General features: G+C 34.3%; 1 protein-coding gene across 2 annotated transcripts in view; it reads right to left on the reverse strand.

Moving 5' to 3' along the window:
* Pggt1b (protein geranylgeranyltransferase type I subunit beta) overlaps positions 1 to 15770 on the reverse strand; it is a 55714-nt gene extending 39944 nt beyond the window's left edge. The window contains exons 1-2 of one of the 2 annotated variants that reach the window (XM_015488596.2): positions 15542 to 15719; positions 7154 to 7272 (exon numbers count right to left, since the gene is read on the reverse strand). In XM_015488596.2, coding sequence (XP_015344082.1) covers positions 7154 to 7272; positions 15542 to 15681 — 259 coding nt within the window. In that variant the 5' untranslated portion in view covers positions 15682 to 15719. Of the gene's footprint in view, positions 1 to 7153; positions 7273 to 15541 lie in introns of both variants that reach the window. The other variant, XM_015488597.2, reaches the window with a different exon arrangement.
* Positions 15771 to 19288: the final 3518 nt, after the last annotated feature.

Below are 19288 nucleotides of genomic sequence, written 5' to 3' on the forward strand. Positions count from 1 at the left end.
TATATATATATATATATATATGTTGTTGATAGACATTTATTTTATTTATTTATATGTGGTGCTGAGAATTGAACCCAGTGCCTCACACATGCCAGGCAAGTGCGCTACCACTGAGCCCCAGTCCCAGCCCAAGAGGTAACATTTTTGCTACTTCAATATCATTAGGCACTCCTGATTCCTGTCAATCTCTGTCGGCTACTGGGCTAGCAATAGTTCTAGTAATCTTACCTTTTCATGATATTGAGTAAGGTATAAAAGCAATTCATTCTAATTTTTAAATGAATGCATACTCCAGGTTAAGTTTAAACTTCTTTGGAGGTTATTAATAGCACCATCTAGTGTTCCTACTCAACAGCAGCAAAACAAAGTTCTTTTCTGTTGGATCTGTTTCCCCACCAGAATCAATGATAGATTTTGAAAAAAAAAAAAAAAAAATAGATTTTTGGGTTCTATTTACAAATGTGGGGCCTGGAGAATCATATTTTAAGAAACAATCAATAACCACTGATTTAATGAATGCATTCTCTACTTTCCAGTCTTTATAAACTAGTTCATGCAACATGGAAGTTGTTCTCGTGGCAATCCATCATTAAGTGACTTGCCAGACACTTGTAATATACAGTGGCATATACCTGTAATCCCAGTGGCTCCAGAAGCTGAGGCAGGAGGATCATAAATTCAAAGCCAGCCTCAGCAACTTACTGAGGTCCTAAGCAACTTAGGGAGACCTCATCTCAAAAATAAATAAATAAATAAAAAGGCTTGAGGATGTGGCTCGGTGATTAAGTGTCCCGGGGTTCAATCCCTGGTGCAATAAATAAAATAAAATAAAATAAAATAAAATAATCCAAGTGATTTAAGAAAAGTGAAAGTTGGGAAAATGGAAGAAGCAACAAAACTGAGAATTTATGCATGGATGCAAATGAGTATGTGTGCTTCTGTGTAAATAAGTAGAGGGGTGTATTATTGAAGAATATGATTTTAGCTATCAAGTCTGCACATGAAGGACAATTATTAAGCCAACTCCTGCCTGATGTCATATCTCACTTTAAAACTTAAGAGTTTTAAATAATAACCTCCACTGTATATCATGCATTATAAGGTAGTACACGTAGATATTCTTAAAAAAATGGTTATACACTTATAGAATAAGAATTTAATGAGAGTTAAACAAGATTTATTTCAATCAAAGGAGTTGCTTTTCTTAAGAAGTAGTGTATTTACCCTCTCACAACTGTTCTATGAAAGATAAAATAAAAACACATTCAAATTATACTTAGGTATTTCAATAAATAAAGGGGAACTCTTGGTCTAAAACATCACCACATTATTAAAAATGGTGGTTGTGCTGTTTAAATGTAATTCAAAACCTGATTTGATCATGTTCTTAACTTTCTGATTTCTATTTTAAAAGTTAGCATTAAGCAAAAAGAATTCAAGTGGGGAATGTGGCAATGTAATTTAAAAATGGACATTAATGTTTTATGAATATATAAATAATTCTTCACATCCCCAGAAACATAAGATTTCTTTAAAAAAAATTTTTTTTAGTTGTAGATGAACACACAGTATCTTTATTTATTTTTATGTGGTGCTGAGGTTCGAACCCAGTGCCTCACACACATGCGAGGCAAGTGTTTTACCACTGAGCTACAGCCCCAAGATTTCTTAGTAAGAGGACACATCTTACTCAACTCCTTGTTTAAGAATGGCAAGACAGACTCAGATAAGGTAATTAGTTTTAAAAAATGATATTTTTCCATATCTTATTTTCTAGATATTCAAAGATTAATTTTAGGATCAGATCAATTAAAGAGAAGGTAGGTGACAAAACTTAAAAGTATTTCCTTCAACAAAATAGCACATTGAGAATTTAGAATTGCATGTGGGCTGTGAAGGATCTGTGGGATGTCCCATCAGACATGACTAGAAAAACTGAACACTTACCTTTTAATATTCAACCTGCTTATCTATTATTTCCAATCACTTAATACTAACATATTATGGGATTTCCTAATGAAAGATATCAGATTTATTTTCTTTTAAAGCCATAAGACACCGAGTTCTCATGATAAAATCCGCATCTCATAGAAAAATAAACAGCATCTACTGCATTTAATAAAAATACCAAAGAACTAGAAAATAGAAATTTCATTCCAGTTTTGCTTCTGACATTAATTAGCTGTGTTACTGTGGATAATATCTTTATTTTCCTCTGGAAAATATCTCTATTTGAGAAGGTATACTAATGGGAACACACAATTCCTAGCCTGATTCCTTGTGTTTCCTAAAACTTTCTCCTGAGGTTGATAAGAAGGCCCGATGCTCTAATGGTCTAACCACACACTTATTACCAGGTTGCCAGGAAGATCTTTATAATCCTGGAGTTAAGTGAAAACCAGGGTTCATTTTGATTAAATATTGACAATGTCTGAAGGTGTCATACATAATAGTCTCAACTAGGGACCTACATGCTTAAACAGTAACTAAAACAGCACTGAGACTTCGAGTCAAGAGCCTGAGATATCAGTTCAAGTCTATCTCAACATCTGTTTAAGAAAGGTCTTAGGCAGTTATCTATGTACTTAGCTTCTTAATTTCCTCTTTTGGGTGAGTGAAAGAACAAATCTGATTATTTCAGCGCTATGAAAATGATAAAATATTTTAAAATGTACATCATTTCTGCCATTAGCAAAATAATCAGTATTTGTCTATAACCACATAATTTTTTAGTTTCTACCTGTTTAATTTTCGTTGTTTTGAAGAGAGGTCAGGCTAAGGCTTTTTCTAACTTAAAATTTTAAATACAAAAAGACACTGTACACAAACAATGAAAATATATAGAAAAAATTAAAGTATCTTCTCTTGCTATATCCTGGCTCTGCGCCCATCTTCCTACCATCCACAAAATTTTTCTATGTATGCATTTTTGTTTTCCTACACATTTATACTCATAGATTATTAAAAAAAACACATTTTTTTTTTTTTTTAAAAACAGGGTCTCTATATTGCCCAGGACGGCCTTAAACACCTAGGCTCACATGATCCTTCATGTATTGACCACCCCTGCTCTTGTGCATGCTTTAAATTAGGATTTGACTATATATGATGGACAGAATTTTATCAGTACATATACAGATCTATCTCAATTATTTTACTATTATGCAGTATTCTTCACTGAGTTATGGTTTAATGGTTCCCCCCCACCTTTTTTTGTACCAAGGATTGAACCCCAGGGCACTTAATCACTGAGCCACATACCTAGCCCTTTTTATTTTTTGAGATAGGGTCTTGGTCCCCGTAAATTGCTAAGGCTGGCTTTAACTTGCAATCCTCTTTCAGCCTCCTGAGCTGCTGGGATTATAGGAATGCACCACCATGTCTGGTTAACTGTTCTGCTTTGATGAACATTTATTTTGCTTCTAATTTGTTACTGTAACAAAATATCAAATAAACACTCTTCTTAGTTTCCCCAAAGTTAGTAACAAATTCTCATAAATTTGGTGATTTAAGCAACAAAGATTTATTCTCTCACAGTTGTGGAGCCCAGAAATCCAAGATCAAGTGTTGCTTCCTTCTGGAGGCTTTGAGGGAGAAATCATTTCATGTCTTCTGACTAGTGGCGGGGGCATTCCTTAGCTGTTGATGCATCACTCTAAACCACCTGTCTTAAATAGCCTCCCCCTCTGGTTTCATCTCCCTTTTCTTTCTCTTGTAAGACACTAGTCTCATTTCCAGATCTTTACCATAATTATATCTGCAAAGATTTTTATTCCAAATAAGGTTACATTGTGAAGTTCTGGGTGAACAGAACTTATCAGGCCAACGTTCAATCCACTATACATGAGAATATGTCAGATGGGATAAAAAAGAATTAAACTGCTAAACTGCATTTCAAAATTCTGTAATAATTTTTATTTCCACCAACTGAACATTAAAGTGTCTTCACCCCACATCTTTGACAACTCTTAAAAACTTTTGCTAAACTGATGTAGGTAAAAAATAATGTAATACCATTATTTCATCTGCATACCCCCAATTTCTAGCTATATTAATCATCTTTTCATGTATTTACTGATTATCTGTACTTCTTCTGTTAACAAGCTGTAAGTTCTGTCATTTTCTAAAGGATGGTGTGCCTTTTTCTCTTTGCTCTTTAAGAATTCCTCCTGGTGTGGCTACTAATTTTGTTATAGCCACAATCTCCTCCATGTCTGTCACTTATATAAATTATTAACTTTCACTACAGAAAATTTCTAAATATTTATTTCGTCAAATTGACCAAAATTTCCTTTGGGATCTCCAGGTTTTGTGTAACATTTATGCTTTTAAATTCCCTAATTTTTTTTTTTTTTTTTGGTGACATCACAAAGTAGGACAAATAAAGGACTATAAATTGCAGAGTTTACTCAGTTTGCAAATGCTTTATGAATGAGAAAATATTTGAGGAGCCAGATAATGCTCTGGGCATTTATAATTCAGCTAGAAATAACAAATATTTTAAGTAGCAATGCTTAAAGGAAAAAAATTAGCAAAGAGCTTCAAACTGATGGAACAAATGAAAATGACAATACAACAGGAAATAGAATTTCTCTAATAGGTCTTCTAAATCACAGTAAATTGCAACTCTAACTTCAAAAGATTTTAAGCATTCAAAAGAAAACCACGCACTTTCTCTCAAAACACATTTGTGACACTCATTTCAAGAACTGCTTACAGTTGTTCATTCCCTTACTGCATTATGTGAAGAGGCCAGTTTATCATTACACCAATGATAGTTGTTTATATGGTTCCTAGCTCAGGGATTTTATGAAAAATATTGCTATAAACATTCTAGCACATATCCTTTTGGTAAACATATTTTCATTTCTTTGAGAATATACTAGGAGTGGAATTTTGGGTCACAGGATGTATAATGTTCATAACTACTGCCAAATAGTTTCCTTTCTTTTTTCTTTTTTGGTAGTACTAGTGATTGAACCCAAGTCCTTGTACATGGTAGGCAAGAGCTCTACAACTGAGCTACATTCTAGCCCTAGTTTTCCAAAGTAATTATAAAACTCCTACAACAATCTAAGAGTTCCAGTTTGTGGTATTCTTGTTAACACTTTTCATCTTTCCCTTTTTAAGCTATTCTAATAGAAATGGAACAAACAAAATTACTACAGATGCCAAACCTAAATAATAGTAAATCTCTTAGAACAAAGATTAAATAAATGAAAAAAAAAACATGCAGTCTTTAAAAAGCAACAACAACAAAAACCACTTCATTTCACTAATAAAATGCTAGGGGGAAGTAAACACATACTAAATAACAGATCAAAAACCAGGTCAATCATGGAGTCACCAAATAATCTTTAAAATCAGAGGAAAATATAAATTCAGAAGATAGGAAACATGACAAGTAAGTGACTAATTATCTGGAAACTAATGGATGGCATAAATTCTCTCACTAAAATGTTATGATCCATATTATGCTACAGAGACAACTGTCACTTTATTTCAAGAGAAAGAATCAGCTGATTTTTAAATAAAAGCAATACTAAAGTATGTTTCAATAAAAAGTCACAGAATAGCTTTTTTATGTGCTACAGTGTAACTACTTATCTTCACTATGTAAAATACATTAAAGAAACTGTAGTCTATAATTATGGCATGTAATTTTAGGGGGGAAAAAAACCAAGCTGAATTTGTAATACTATCTTACATCTGTGTAACACTGAACTTAAAAAAAAAAAAAAATTCTAGACTTTCACTTAAAACTATGTAGAAAAAAAAAAATCCTGGCAAAAATGGAAATCCATAAGTTACTTCTTTATGCAAGTTACTAAGACTAAGTATGACCGGTTTCAGCCACAGGTTCCTAGAAACTAAGGACTATATCTTGTAATTTATCACAAAACTCTTCTATAGATTTAGCTGAGTATTCTTAACAAAAAATTCAGTAAATCTAACTTACCAGCATGTTGAAATCTATAACTACTGACCAAATTATCATATATACTTCTTCATGTAGTTGGTGGAAAGTGACTTATTTATATATTATTCTGAAAGATCTAGTTCTAAATGCTTAATTTTTTAACAAGAACTGGTAAATATGTATTGATTTTTTAAATTATGTAAAAACAAAAGCTATGAACTTCTAGAACAGAGTAGAAAGCCACAAGCTACGTTCAAGGTCATCTCTCTCTCTCTCTTTTTTTTTTTTTGGTCAGTGTTGCAATCAAACTCAGGGCCTCACAAATGCTAGGCAAGCAATCTATTACTGAATCACATTTCCACTCCAAACCTCTTTCTAAATAAAATTTTAGCTTACTTCTCCAAAGACCATTGGATGAGATTTATACAAGTACTTCAATCAATGAATCATATTTTGAATTGATAAATGCTGGCTTCCACAAGTAAAGTGGTGACCACTGACAAACTGCATGATTTCCTGAAAGTTTATTTGCTTAATCTTTTTTGGTACACATATAGTGCTGGAGATCACAAAAGCTAAGCATGCATTCTGCCACTGTTGGATCATTTTAAAGTTACACTTTCTAAAATGTATAAGTTACATCTGTTAGGGTTTTTCTTTTATACTTAAGAGAGTATCTAATAGAGTTTATAAAATGGGTATATTTAGTTTATCATGTAAATTAGGAATTTTGAAAAGATAATCAATTTTTTTTTGTTTTAAGAAGTATAAAAATGAATGACATATAAGTAAGAGCTCTAAGAAACCATTTAAAAATGCTAGTTAAACATGACCAGAGACTGAAATAAAACTTTTTGCTTGCAGAGTTTTTCACTGAAGAGACAAAACGAATGGCTAGGAATGAAGACAGTGAATGCTACAGAATTAATCATACATAAACACTGAATACAAATAATCGGCAAGCAGTCATCAGTATGGAAGTGTACGAAATAATGCAGAGCTACAACTGTGACTCTCTAATCTCTGACGACTCTAAATTGTTCTCTCCAGAGATTACTGATTAGACTTGTTAGGTGTTGTATCTCAACAGAATGGGAATGCCACATTACAAGGGAAACAGGTATATAAAATATGTTAATATTATATAAGTGAATATAAAATTTACTAGTTCAACACATGTTATGTCAGGTACAACTAGTCACACTAAAAATAAAATGCTAAAAACTCACTCACTGTCTTCTGTGGGAAGGACCTGAAGGGAATAAATCCACTCTATTATATCATCTTTGTTCACCACATCTAAGGAGTCCAACATATCCAGCCCGGAGAGTGCAAAAAATGCAATTGTCAACCTAAAAGAAAAAAATGTAAGATTCCACCTTAACTATCAAACAACTGAACTCTTTATGGCTCAAAAAAAAAAAAAAAGAACTCATTTAACATTTAAACAATTTAAGCAGTACTCTCACTTTGTTAAAGTAAAATAATAAGATAAATTCCCCTCCACATAGTTTACCTTTAATAATTAAATAGTATCAGTCAAATCTTTAGTTTTTTTAAAAAAGGGACCATTTATGGGCTAAAGAAACCAATCCTCAATTGAAGCACAAGTGAATCTAGCATATAAACAACACAAAGACTAAGCAGATTTAGTATGAATAAGCCAAAAACGTTAGGAAAGTGTATAAAAAGGTCAATTTCTACTAATTTGCCAAGCGGAAATGTGCTTTATAACTTAGGCTTACTTCTTAAGGAATATACCAATTATAAATGTGATTCCTTGTGAAAAAATATGAATTTTGGAAAAGAAGAAATACTTTAAATACAAATGCATTTCAACTCCATTTTTCCAGCAAGGAACATTATTTGATAAAATAAAAAACTATATGGCAATGCCATTCTCCTCCAAGACTGTGCACTAAATCAGAACTCTAAAACTTGTGCTTTTGTATAAAAGTCAGAATATTAGTGTTTACTTTTAACATAATTTAATTCCTTTGAAGTTGAGAAAGTCTATAATGTTGCTTGATTGAGCACCATTAACTCATTTCCACAGTTTAATATCTCTATAAAAGTTTATTTCAAATTATCTGGCATAATATTGTATACCAAAGCCATCTGATGCATGCTGTAACATTTTGGGAAGGTCCCAAGAGAAAATTAAGCCTTCATGCCATAAGCCATCTGTATGTAATACATTAACTATGCATCTAGGATAGAATTATCTAGAATGGTATTACCAACTTTAAGAGAAATGAGCAAACATTCATCTCTTTTTAGAGCGTAATTCTCTCTCTGATCCCTGGTTTAAAAAAAAAAAAGGCTGGCATCTACTAGGTAAGAGAAGAAATCACAATAATTTAATTCCAACTAAACCTAACAGGCAAAAACTAAAACCAAGGATACTGACATACTCAAGAAAAATACACATTTGGGAAAACTAATATTATTTAGAAACTATTAGCATATATTGGATACCGAACTAGAAAATTGTTAATGTATCAATTTGAATCTAACAACCCATTGAGATCCATCTAATTAAGGTTATTTACCTGCATAAGATCAGGATTAAATTAAGGGAAGTGGATCCCTTTTGTGTAGCAAACAGTGCTATGCTATAATTCAGCGATCAAACTCTGCTGTCAAATGAGCTACATTCAAATTCTAACTTGGCCAATAGCTAGTCACATGACTCTCGGCAGGATACTTTACCTTTCCTAAGTTTTAGCTTCCAGTAATGATATAAATCATCATTACACATCACAGAGTTATTGGGCTTACCTGTCTACAACAAGCACTCAATAAATACAAACCATCATTATTGATGTCTATCCTAACATGGAGGGAAAGGAATAATAATAACCTTAATATTTAATCAAACTGTGTTACAAGCCTTTTCTCCAGGTCCTTGATTGGCAACCTTTTCCCCTAAAGGCAGGCTCTTTTCCAAAACAAAATGATTCTTTGGACACTGGGGAAACCTCTAACATAACAGCAACTGAGTTTGAAAATCACGTAAGTGTTTTATGTGAAAAGGTCTACTTTTCTGGTGATATTACTTAAAATATTTATTGTTAACAAATAAAAGACCTGAAATACTATTAATGTTCTCTGACAGTTTTAACAGGGTTTTCAGCTTTGGTATAACCCACAAAGTAAATAATCATGATTAGATAAAATTGATATTGAATAATATAGTTTATTAAAGCATTATTATAGAGAAAAGCAAAAGGAGGAGAGACATAAAAGTTGAAAAACCATGAAGGACTTGAGGTTGGAAATGGATAAAACAAAGATCTTTTAGTCAGTAAAAGCTATATAGTAAGAAAACATCCACGGGGGTATAGTTAAATGGTTAGTGTTTGCCCTGCATGCTGCAGACCCTGGGTTCCAACCATAGAATCTTGAAAAAAACAAAAGGCTATAAAAACAACTTGGTATTCTTTTCTAAGTTAAAAACTTCAGAAATTATCAAGACCATTTCTTTATTTTTATACTGAAGACAATAAAATCCAAAGGATTAAATTAGATTTCTATGCTTTGGTTAATCAATTAAAAGGAAATCTGAGTCTCAGTGCAGTATTCTTCCCCAAAGAGGTGCTTCTCAAAACTTCTGAACATTAGAATCAGCTTAAACAAACAAAAAAGGCTGAAACACCACAACATAACCTAAAAGTCCAGGCCTCACTTCACAACTAAATCAGAATCTCAAGGTGGAAGTTAAGGTCTGGGCACATTTTTGTTTTCAACTTCCCAGATGATTTGAATGTGCTGCCAGGTTTCACAGTGGTTCTTTATTAGAGCAAGGCTGCTAATCAAGCAACTACAGGAGGATGCTACTGTCATCTTTTGGGTAAAGGCCATGGATGCTGCTGAAGTCCTCCAACACCCAGGACAGGCCCAAAGAACAAAGAATTCTCTGACCCCTAAATGTGAACAATGCTGAGGATGAGAAATTCTATTCACACTGTTATCTGAAGGGTTAAATGATCTTTTGTTTTACTTGTTTCTGGAAGCATTTCATTTATATTCAAGTATCAAATATAATAAATCAGTCATATGGTAGTAAGGAATCTTAAAACCTTGCATACTTAATTATTAAAGGCTCCTAAAAATCCAGTATTTTTAACTCAAGGTTGAAGGTTTAAGTAGAAACTCTAAAGTTTTTGGGATTAACATACCTACAGTGAATTGCTTATGTTTATAAATTAAGTCCCCATCACCAGGTGGAAGGAGGAGGAGAGAAAGGGGAGTAGCAAGATATGAAATTTATAATTATGTTATATGCATGTACCAGTATTTAGCAATGAATTCCATTATTAGGTATAGCTATAATGTACCATTAAAATACATAAATGAATAAATAAATGAAGTAAGGCCCCATCAGAAATGTTCAGTTAATGACTGGTACACAGAACCAAGAAGGTGCTTTGGAGCAAATGCCCAGCCTCCCTCTGAGACAAGCTGGTAAAGCATTCCTTTTCTGATAATCTCAGAATTCTCAAGTAGCCCTAAGTATTTGTGAGGGAAAGAATTAAACAAGTTGTAAGAAATACAAATTTATTTTTGACTGTAGGCCTCTGAGAGAAATAATATAGGGTTAATGGTACCCAAATGACTGCTACTTGGCATAAAATCTGCTGGTTAACCTAATTCTGTCCGGATGTATAGAGGAGTAATACTTGCCAATACATGCACCCAAAATCAGGTCAACTACATTATTTTTACTTTATTACTTTTTCTAGAGAACATTTGTTTCCTTCCTTTCTTTTCCTATAACTGAATCTCTGAGTTTGTAGCTTGAAAAGCTGAAGCAAGCAAGCCACATTCCATCCATCCCCTGCTCCTACTGGGAAATTTTTACACACACACACACACACACACACAGAGTTTATCTTACCTGGGCAGCAAAGTTGCATTTCCCACCCTAAATAAAATCTGCTTCACCACTGAATCAATTCAAAGATGGGATAGATGAACCAAACATTTCCAAAAGACCTCATTTTTCAAGATTAAGTCTGGGTAATGGAAAAAAGAATTTAGTCACAGTGATATAAGCAGTGTGCTGCCAGGCCAGAGCAGTGAGTGACAATTTGGAAATATATTGAAAATACTGATTTATAGACATTGATTAGCTTCCCAAACTTTGGATCACTTGCTTTGTTCCTTTCTGGTACAACCCCTTAACTTTCCTTTACTGGTATCTCCAAGATGGACTGTATTTCAGCATAGGTCTCAGGGTAGGGCTATGGCTAAGTCATACTGCAGAGTTCCAAAATTATAAATAAGCAGCTACATTAAGAAACATACATTAAACTGATAACAGTGTCCGTACAGAGCCTTTAGAGGACACATTAAAATCAATCATGAAGTTAAAATACTAGCACATAGATGCCCCAATACTTTAAAATGAATTACTGTAATAGTGCATGATTTCTAAAATTGTAAGCATTATTCATTCATACTTTATAATGGCTGACTCATCTGTTAAATATGTTTAAGTATAGTCACACAACGTTAGAATTACTCAACATGCAAAATATCTTAATTACTCCAGAAGAAAGTTACTAAAAACTAGTATAGAACTAGATTTCATCACAAAAATGAATAAAGCTTCCTAACTTAAGCAAGTTCTATGATACATATATAGAAATCATTCCTTTCTAAATTTGCTCCTTTCTGCCTTTCTCCAAACCAGGTGATAGTTCCAATACTGGAATCCTGAGATGACAATTCCTTCTTCATCCCTTACTTTCTATTCCTATTTCACATTTCAGCACCTTCTCTCCTGGACTACTGCAACAGCTTCCCAATTGATATCCCTGGTTCTGGTCCTGTTTCACCCAAAATACTTATCATTCTCAAATCACATGATCACTCTGAAGTGCACATTTCTAATCATTAAGATCCACTGTTTGGTGAGTTTCCATTACTCACATGTGATATCAAATTTCTGGACAGGGCACACAAAGCCTTCAATGATTTGGTCCACGTTTACCTCTTTAGGCTCAATTCCTACTACACTTGCCTTACATTTTGAACCAACATTAGTTATCTACTCAACACCCAGTTATCTGCCTTAACTCTTACTGTCCATTTGCAATATATCTTTTGGTGGGGGGAACCCACAAGCAAAACACAAAAACACCAAAAAACTCTGGAATACACTCTAACAAAATTTAGTTTGGGAGTTATTTCTTCCAGGAAGCCTTCTCTGAGTTCCTCTCTTTTCAGCTTGAGCTAGTTAGGTGCTTCCATTATGCCCTGTGAATATTGCCATCATTGTATATAGAAACTCAAAAGTGTGGTCAAGGGATCAACAACATCAGCAGCACTTGGGAATTTGTTGGAAATGCAGCATCTCAGACACCACCCAGACCTATGCAATTAGAATCTGCATTTTAACAACATCTCAGGTGAGTCATATGCACATGAGAATTGGGAAGCACAGTTGTAATAATCTACTGAATACATTTTTCTCCTATCAGATAGTCTCAAACTTCAGCATACATCAGAACTACTTGGGATGCTTGTTATGATGCAAACTCCCAGGCCCATGTCTAACATAGTAGATCTGGGGAGGGGACCAGGAACCAGCATTTTTATAAGCACCCTAGGGCACTAAAAAAGAGCTTCCCACAATTATGCTTTGAAAGAAACACTGTTAGACTGTAATATAATGGATATAAGAGAGGAATTGAAAGGATATTGTAGTTGCAGAATGGTAGGCAGCAGAGAGGTTAAACACAAGATACACAAAAAGTAGGTAGACTGTAAATGTGTCATAGAATAAAAACTGCCTAAACTTTTCCTAAAGAACAGCTAGGTCAAAAAAGCTTTATCTATACAAATTTTTATTATTCCAGTACAAATGGTAATAACTCAAACAACAAAAAACTCTAAACTACAGTCACAAAAAGAGCTGTTAATTGACAACGCTTACCATCTGAGGTTAGTCACTTAACTAGAAATTACCACTTTTCCAAGGTTAAAAGAAAAACCTCAGATGAAACAGCAAACACTATACTTATTTTCATGAAGCAAATGTCATTAGAAAAGTAAAAAATCATTTATTCTTGTCATACTAAAAGAAATAGGAAATGGAATAATTTTTCCAAAATACAGGGGCAGAAAATAATGTCTAAATATCTGGTCCAATATTTGCCTTACAAGTCAATGTTTCATATTTATCTGCAAAAAATAACTGAATAGAGAACACCTGAGTCATTGGCTTAACACTGTATTCCTGTTACTAGATACCTAGTAGTCATTCAATTAATGCTTGTAGAATTGAAGTGCAATACTAGGTAAGAATTGTGAGCTCCCCAATACATTGTTTTCATCTTAAAACTCTAACATAGTAGAAATTTTGTGATCAGTCACCTTTGCTTAAAAGGTTAAAGCTTCTTCATAACCATCTTAAAATCAATTATGAATCACACACATCACAAAAAGACCTTAATGATAAATGAAGGTAAAAACAGTACACAGGGAAAGAGAAACTAAAAAACCAAAACTAACTACAAAATCTGATACATTGTTACCTTTAAATATGGCTACTGAGTGAGCATAGGAAAACTAAAAATGATTAAAAAAATTCTATGCAAGTGACAAAACACTAAACATAAAAAGAATACAATTAATCCCTCTTAACCATTGCAACAGTGGTATCTATTCTCTAACATACAACATTTGGTGTAGAACCTACTTAAAAATTATTAAATAAACTGTAAAATTTTATTAAGTCTGGCAATTTTTGCTGTTTTACTTATGTTGTGAGCAGAATTACACAACTTAATGCCAACATGCATGGTTTTGTATAAGCTGGAATTTTATAGATCAAACATAGTGGCATCTTGAAAATGTAACCACAGAGCTATAAGTAAGCAAAGCTGGACTATTTAAGTCACAATGTAACAAAAAGATATAATTTTTTTTATCCAAATTCTCTGAGTTTTCATAAGATCAATCCCCATAAATTTGATCTATTAACATTTTAAAACATTTCATATCACTACCAAATGGACTAAGTTTTGGATTTCTTTCGTTTTGTGCATGGTGTTGGGGATTGAACCCAGAGTCCTATGCATGCTAGGCAAGCACCCTTACCATTGAACCCAGCCCTTGAAATCTCAATTTTTAAGGTGTAGATATGGGCTCTGCTAGCCAGTCCTACAGATGGAGAAAATAACATAAATGACATTATACCTTTTTCAAGAATGTGTTTATCCTTCTAGGCCCAGCTCACATATTCAACAAATATTTCTTTACTGCTTATTATATGTCAGATACCATTCAAGGCACCAGTGCAATGCAGTCTCACAGGTCTTGGTGAGACGATTCAAATTGCTCAAACAGAAAGAAACAACAGCCAATGGCAAATATGGTGACCGAGCACTTGAAATGTGGTGGTTACTGGAATAGGGGAACTGATTTTTAACTTTGACTTAATTGACTCAAAACAAAACAGTAAAATGTGTCTAGTGGATCCCTTATGGGACACGGCAGTCCCAAAGTGTTGTAGAGGTAAACAAGATAGAAAAAAATCCTGCCTTCATGAATTTACAATTTGGTGTGACCCAAAGTTAGTAAATAAATCAACTAATAAATACATGTCAAGTGGTGATCACAGAGGCCTCTCTTAAGAAAACATGGATTAGGTACATGCCCTTCTATACGCTCCCATGAACTCTACACTAATATACAATTTTACTGGAACTTGTCTTATTTAGCTGTATTACAATACCTACCATAATATATATATATATTTTACCAAGTAAAAGTTCTTTTAATGAATTTGTAAATTTTAACCAGATGAAAAACAGTTTTAAAAAATTAAATATATATATATATATAAATATATTTTTTGACCACGTGTGCAGAAGCAATCTGTAATTCCCCAAACTAACCTAGTAGTACAGTACTCAAAATACCAATCTGTTTCTTCTCATCCAGTCCCATGCAGTTCTGAAACCTCACTTTAAAACGCAGCAATGCGGAGCCAAGTATCACCTCTTCCTTTCGCTTTCTCAACCCCAGCTTTACTGTGAATCACATTCCTTAGCTAACTCTAACTTTACCAAAGGCAATTGCAAATTCACTTTAACGAAATGTTTCACGCAACACTGCACCTCTTTTGTTTACCATTGGATTTACAATTCCTGGAAAGTAAATTTCTACTCATACCTTACAGGCTCGCCACTGCTCCTACACACCAAAACTACATTTACTTCCAATTACGCGTTACTGACTACAGAAGAAAGAGAAGCATAGGAGCTTTGTGTTTTCCTTTTATACCATAAATAACGAAGCAAACTGAATCAAGGGATCTGGGAAACGAGTGAAAAGGAAGCTCAGAATAAACAAAAAATGGCTGTGTAACAAGACGGAAATTCAGGATTCCAAAAAACCTTCCACTTAGAGCTTTCCAAATCTTTCAGCCGTACTTCGGAGGTGCAAGGGTGACTGCAATTCCGCCTGAGACTGGTGGGAGCGGTCAGAGTCGCCGGACTGCAGTGCAGCCCCCTGCAGACGCCCAGTACTCATTCCAGCCCCTCCTCTGCGTCTTTCCGAAGGGGCCGGGCTGCGCTGTACGCCCTCCAGACTGTAACCACGAATTACCTGCTGGTCTCCAGCGAAGAGTAGCGCTCCGGCAAGACCTGAAGGCAGCGCTGGAAGAACCGCACGTGCCTGTCCCGCAGGAAATCCAGCCGCTCTCCCTCACCGCTACCAGGAAGAAGCTCATCCTCCGTGGCCGCCATACTGCCCCGGAAGTGATGTCCACCGCGACCAGGAAGCAATATTCGTAAAAGGGTGATCAAACCCTAATGACCCGGATGTACTGGGTCACAAACCAACTAGATGATGGGAGCCCTATACTGTAGACTGCAAATGTACAGCATTTTCTACTTTGAGCGCCCAGAGGTTCGCAAATAGTTAGGTCTTGTAGACTACAGCCTGTAAATTCGTTAAAACTTTGGTACTAGTGGGATATTTGGGAGGAAGGGCAAGTACAAGAGCTTCAAGTTCATTTAGCCAAAGTACAGGCCCTAGAGAATGTTAAGAGGTAGATCTGAAAATAGGGATGGATCAGCATAAATTTGCTAATAGAGTCATTTTTTGGGGGTGCAGGGTGGGGGTTAACACATTTTTAAGCTTAATAGGGAAACTAAACCTAATTAAAATGGTGGATATAAACATGCTTTTTATGTAATTGCGAGCACTACAGAAGTTGAGATTTACCTAACTTTCTTTGGAATGACCAGAATCATTTAAAAATAAATGTATAAGGCTGGGGGGTGTAGCTCAGTGGTGGAGCACTTGCCTTGCACCACGTGAGACCTTGGGGTTGATCCTCAGCACCACATAAAAATAAATGAATATTGTGTCCATCTACAACTAAAAAAAATAAGTAAATGTATAATCTTCAACTTACCAAAGTTTGATGTAGTGATTTTTCAATAGAAATCATACTTTAAATTCTGACACCACCTCTCCACAACCCAGCTTAGCAATATGTAAGGCTGGGCCTAGGGTTGGGAGGCATAGTCAGTCAGGACCAACCAACACTCTTAGGGTATTAAAATACATAGTGTAATATTCATAGTAGTGCCAAGCTAGTATGTATCAAATTAGGTGTATTAATTGCATTAAAAAAGGTTTATTGGAATGTAATCCTATCATAGAGCACTTATATATATGCACTATACACACCTTACACAAAACTTACGTAATCATTTGTGAGACTGCATTTTTTTTCTTTCACAAATCTTACATATTTAACACCTGTGTCCAAGTGTCATCAGGAGTCATTGTTGCATCACTTCTCAACAGCAAAATAAGCTCAACATATTCTCCAATCAACCATATACTAAAGACAGAAATAAGGTAGTTCATTTTTCAAAAAATGGGGGTTTAAGTTACCTCTACTATGTACTTTTTCCTTTAAAGATTCATGAGGCAGAGGCTGGGGTTGTGGCTCAGTGGTAGAGTGCTCACCTAGCATGTGTAAGGCACTGGGTTTGGTCTTGAGCACCACATAAAAATTAAATAAAGGTATTGTGTCCTCCTAATATATATTATCATTATTATTATTATTATTACATATGATTCATTCATGAGACATTCTTGGGGAAGAGAAGGATCAAGTCTAAACATCGTCTTTAAAATTAACTTTCTTATTAGAAATTTGGGTATACTTTTGTTAGCTTTCTTAGAAAATATTTTATTTAAAAATGTACCTAATGGCTGGTGTTTTATTTATTCAACAATTGAAGGCTCCTTGAATGATTTTTGCTACTATTAACTACTTATTCACAGGCATTCCTGCATTTCTTTAATAAATAATGCATTGACAAACAGCATGATGGTCCCAGTGTTGACCTTGGTGCTTTGCTACAAATATAAAGCTCACAGTCCTTGTCCTTCAGTCATGACAGGAGTTTTCACTGTTATTACAATTAAGATCTCCCACACACGACATACAACACGTACATAGATACCTGAAGATGTTAAAAACTGAATCACAACACTGATTTAATTTACTAGAATCAATTGTGCATGCTCTATACATGATTCGCAATTCTCATCAACATAGTCCTTAAATTAGGGAAGCCAAATATTTCATCTTGTTCTTAAGCTCAAGAGCTAGCAATTTAGTATGAAATTGAAGTAAAAGGTTGCTATGCTGGACTCACTGAAAGATATAATACATCTCCTAAGTAAGTAAAAGCCTTTTCATGAGTGACTCTGACTATACAAAATGTTTGGTATATGTACGACAGAATCTAACTTCCACATAAAATGCCACTGTACATAATTAACTAAGTACAGATAGCTCAAATCTTATGACACAGTATCTATAAATCAATATTATTTAGCCATTAAATGATAATGTTGAAGCCTGGTAGGGTGTCAGTGCATACCCAGAGAGTTGGTAGTCTGAGGCAGAAGGATCACAAGTTTGAGGCTATCCTAGATGACTAAGAGAGACCCTGTTTCAAAATTAAAAATAAAAAAGGGCTGGGGATGTAGCTAAGTGGCAGAATGTCCCTGGGTTCAAAAATCCCAGCACCAAAAAAAAAAAAAAGTTAAAATTATGTGGAAAATATGTATAATGTATTAAGTGATATGTGCCTCCATGTATCTGTTGTAAAATACATAGTTATATTTTAGAAAACTGTTGTCTTGGAATTATAGATGCTTTGTAACATTTCTTTAGTGTTTTCTTTCTAAACTTCTTATTAATATACTATTTATTTATTTATTCTAATCAGTTATACATGACAGCAGAATGCTCTTCGATTCGTTGTACACAAATGGAGAATTTTTCACTTCTCTGGTTGTACCCAAAGTAGAGTCACACCATTCATGCAATCAGTCTCATTCTACCATCCTTCCTATTCCCATACCTCTCCCTTGCTCCCCTTTGCCCCATCCAAAATTCCTCCACTCATCCCATGCCCCGCCCCCCATTATGGATTAGCATCCACTCATCAGAGAAAACATTCACCCTTTGTTTTTTTGGGATTGGCTTACTTTGCTTAGCATGATATTCTAACTCCATCCATTTATTATTAATATACTTTTAAACCAGTGTAAGAAATGTATATTTGACATCTCATCAATGAACCTATAACTAAATACATTTTAGATTATGTTTATCTACATTCTTTTTTTCCCTAGTCTGAGGACTGAATTCAGAGCCTTGTGTGTGCTAGGCAAGCACTCTGCCATCCTACATTCTTTACGCAGGGATCTATATAACAAATTCCTCCTTTACTTCAAATTCAGTCAGAAAGACTGATTTTCTTCAGAGAAACATCCATACTTTATTAAAAATAAGTAAATAAATAGGTAAATAAAATAGAACAGGGTTGGGAGTATAGCTCAGTAGGGAAGCATGTGCTTAGCATGGTTGAGGCCTTGAGTTCAATCTCCAGCGCTGAAACAAAACACCCCAAAATAAACAAAAGCCACAAGAAACACATCAATCATAATGCTTAGCTTAGATGTAGGAAACTGAATGCTGCATTTGTGTACAACAAAAAGCAATGGAAGAAAGATTTACTTTTATGTATCTTGTAGCTGGTTCAGTTCTGTTGTTAAATTCCCTATCTTTCACATTTTATTTTTGAACTACTTCAAATCATCTAAAAGACTTATGTGGAACAAATAATATAAGCACAATGGACATTTCCAATTAAAGATTGTTTGAATTGGTTTTCTCATAAATACCAATAACTATACAATTAGAATTCTATTTCTAAAATTTGGAATCTACATACTTTGAAATATTAACTGGTATACTGGAAAAGGTTTTGACCACTATGAGTCATTTAGCCCATCTGTAACAAATTAAAATTAAAA

Source organism: Marmota marmota, unplaced genomic scaffold (assembly GCF_001458135.2).
Source record: "Marmota marmota marmota unplaced genomic scaffold, marMar, whole genome shotgun sequence".
In the NCBI taxonomy this organism is placed as follows: domain Eukaryota; kingdom Metazoa; phylum Chordata; class Mammalia; order Rodentia; family Sciuridae; genus Marmota; species Marmota marmota.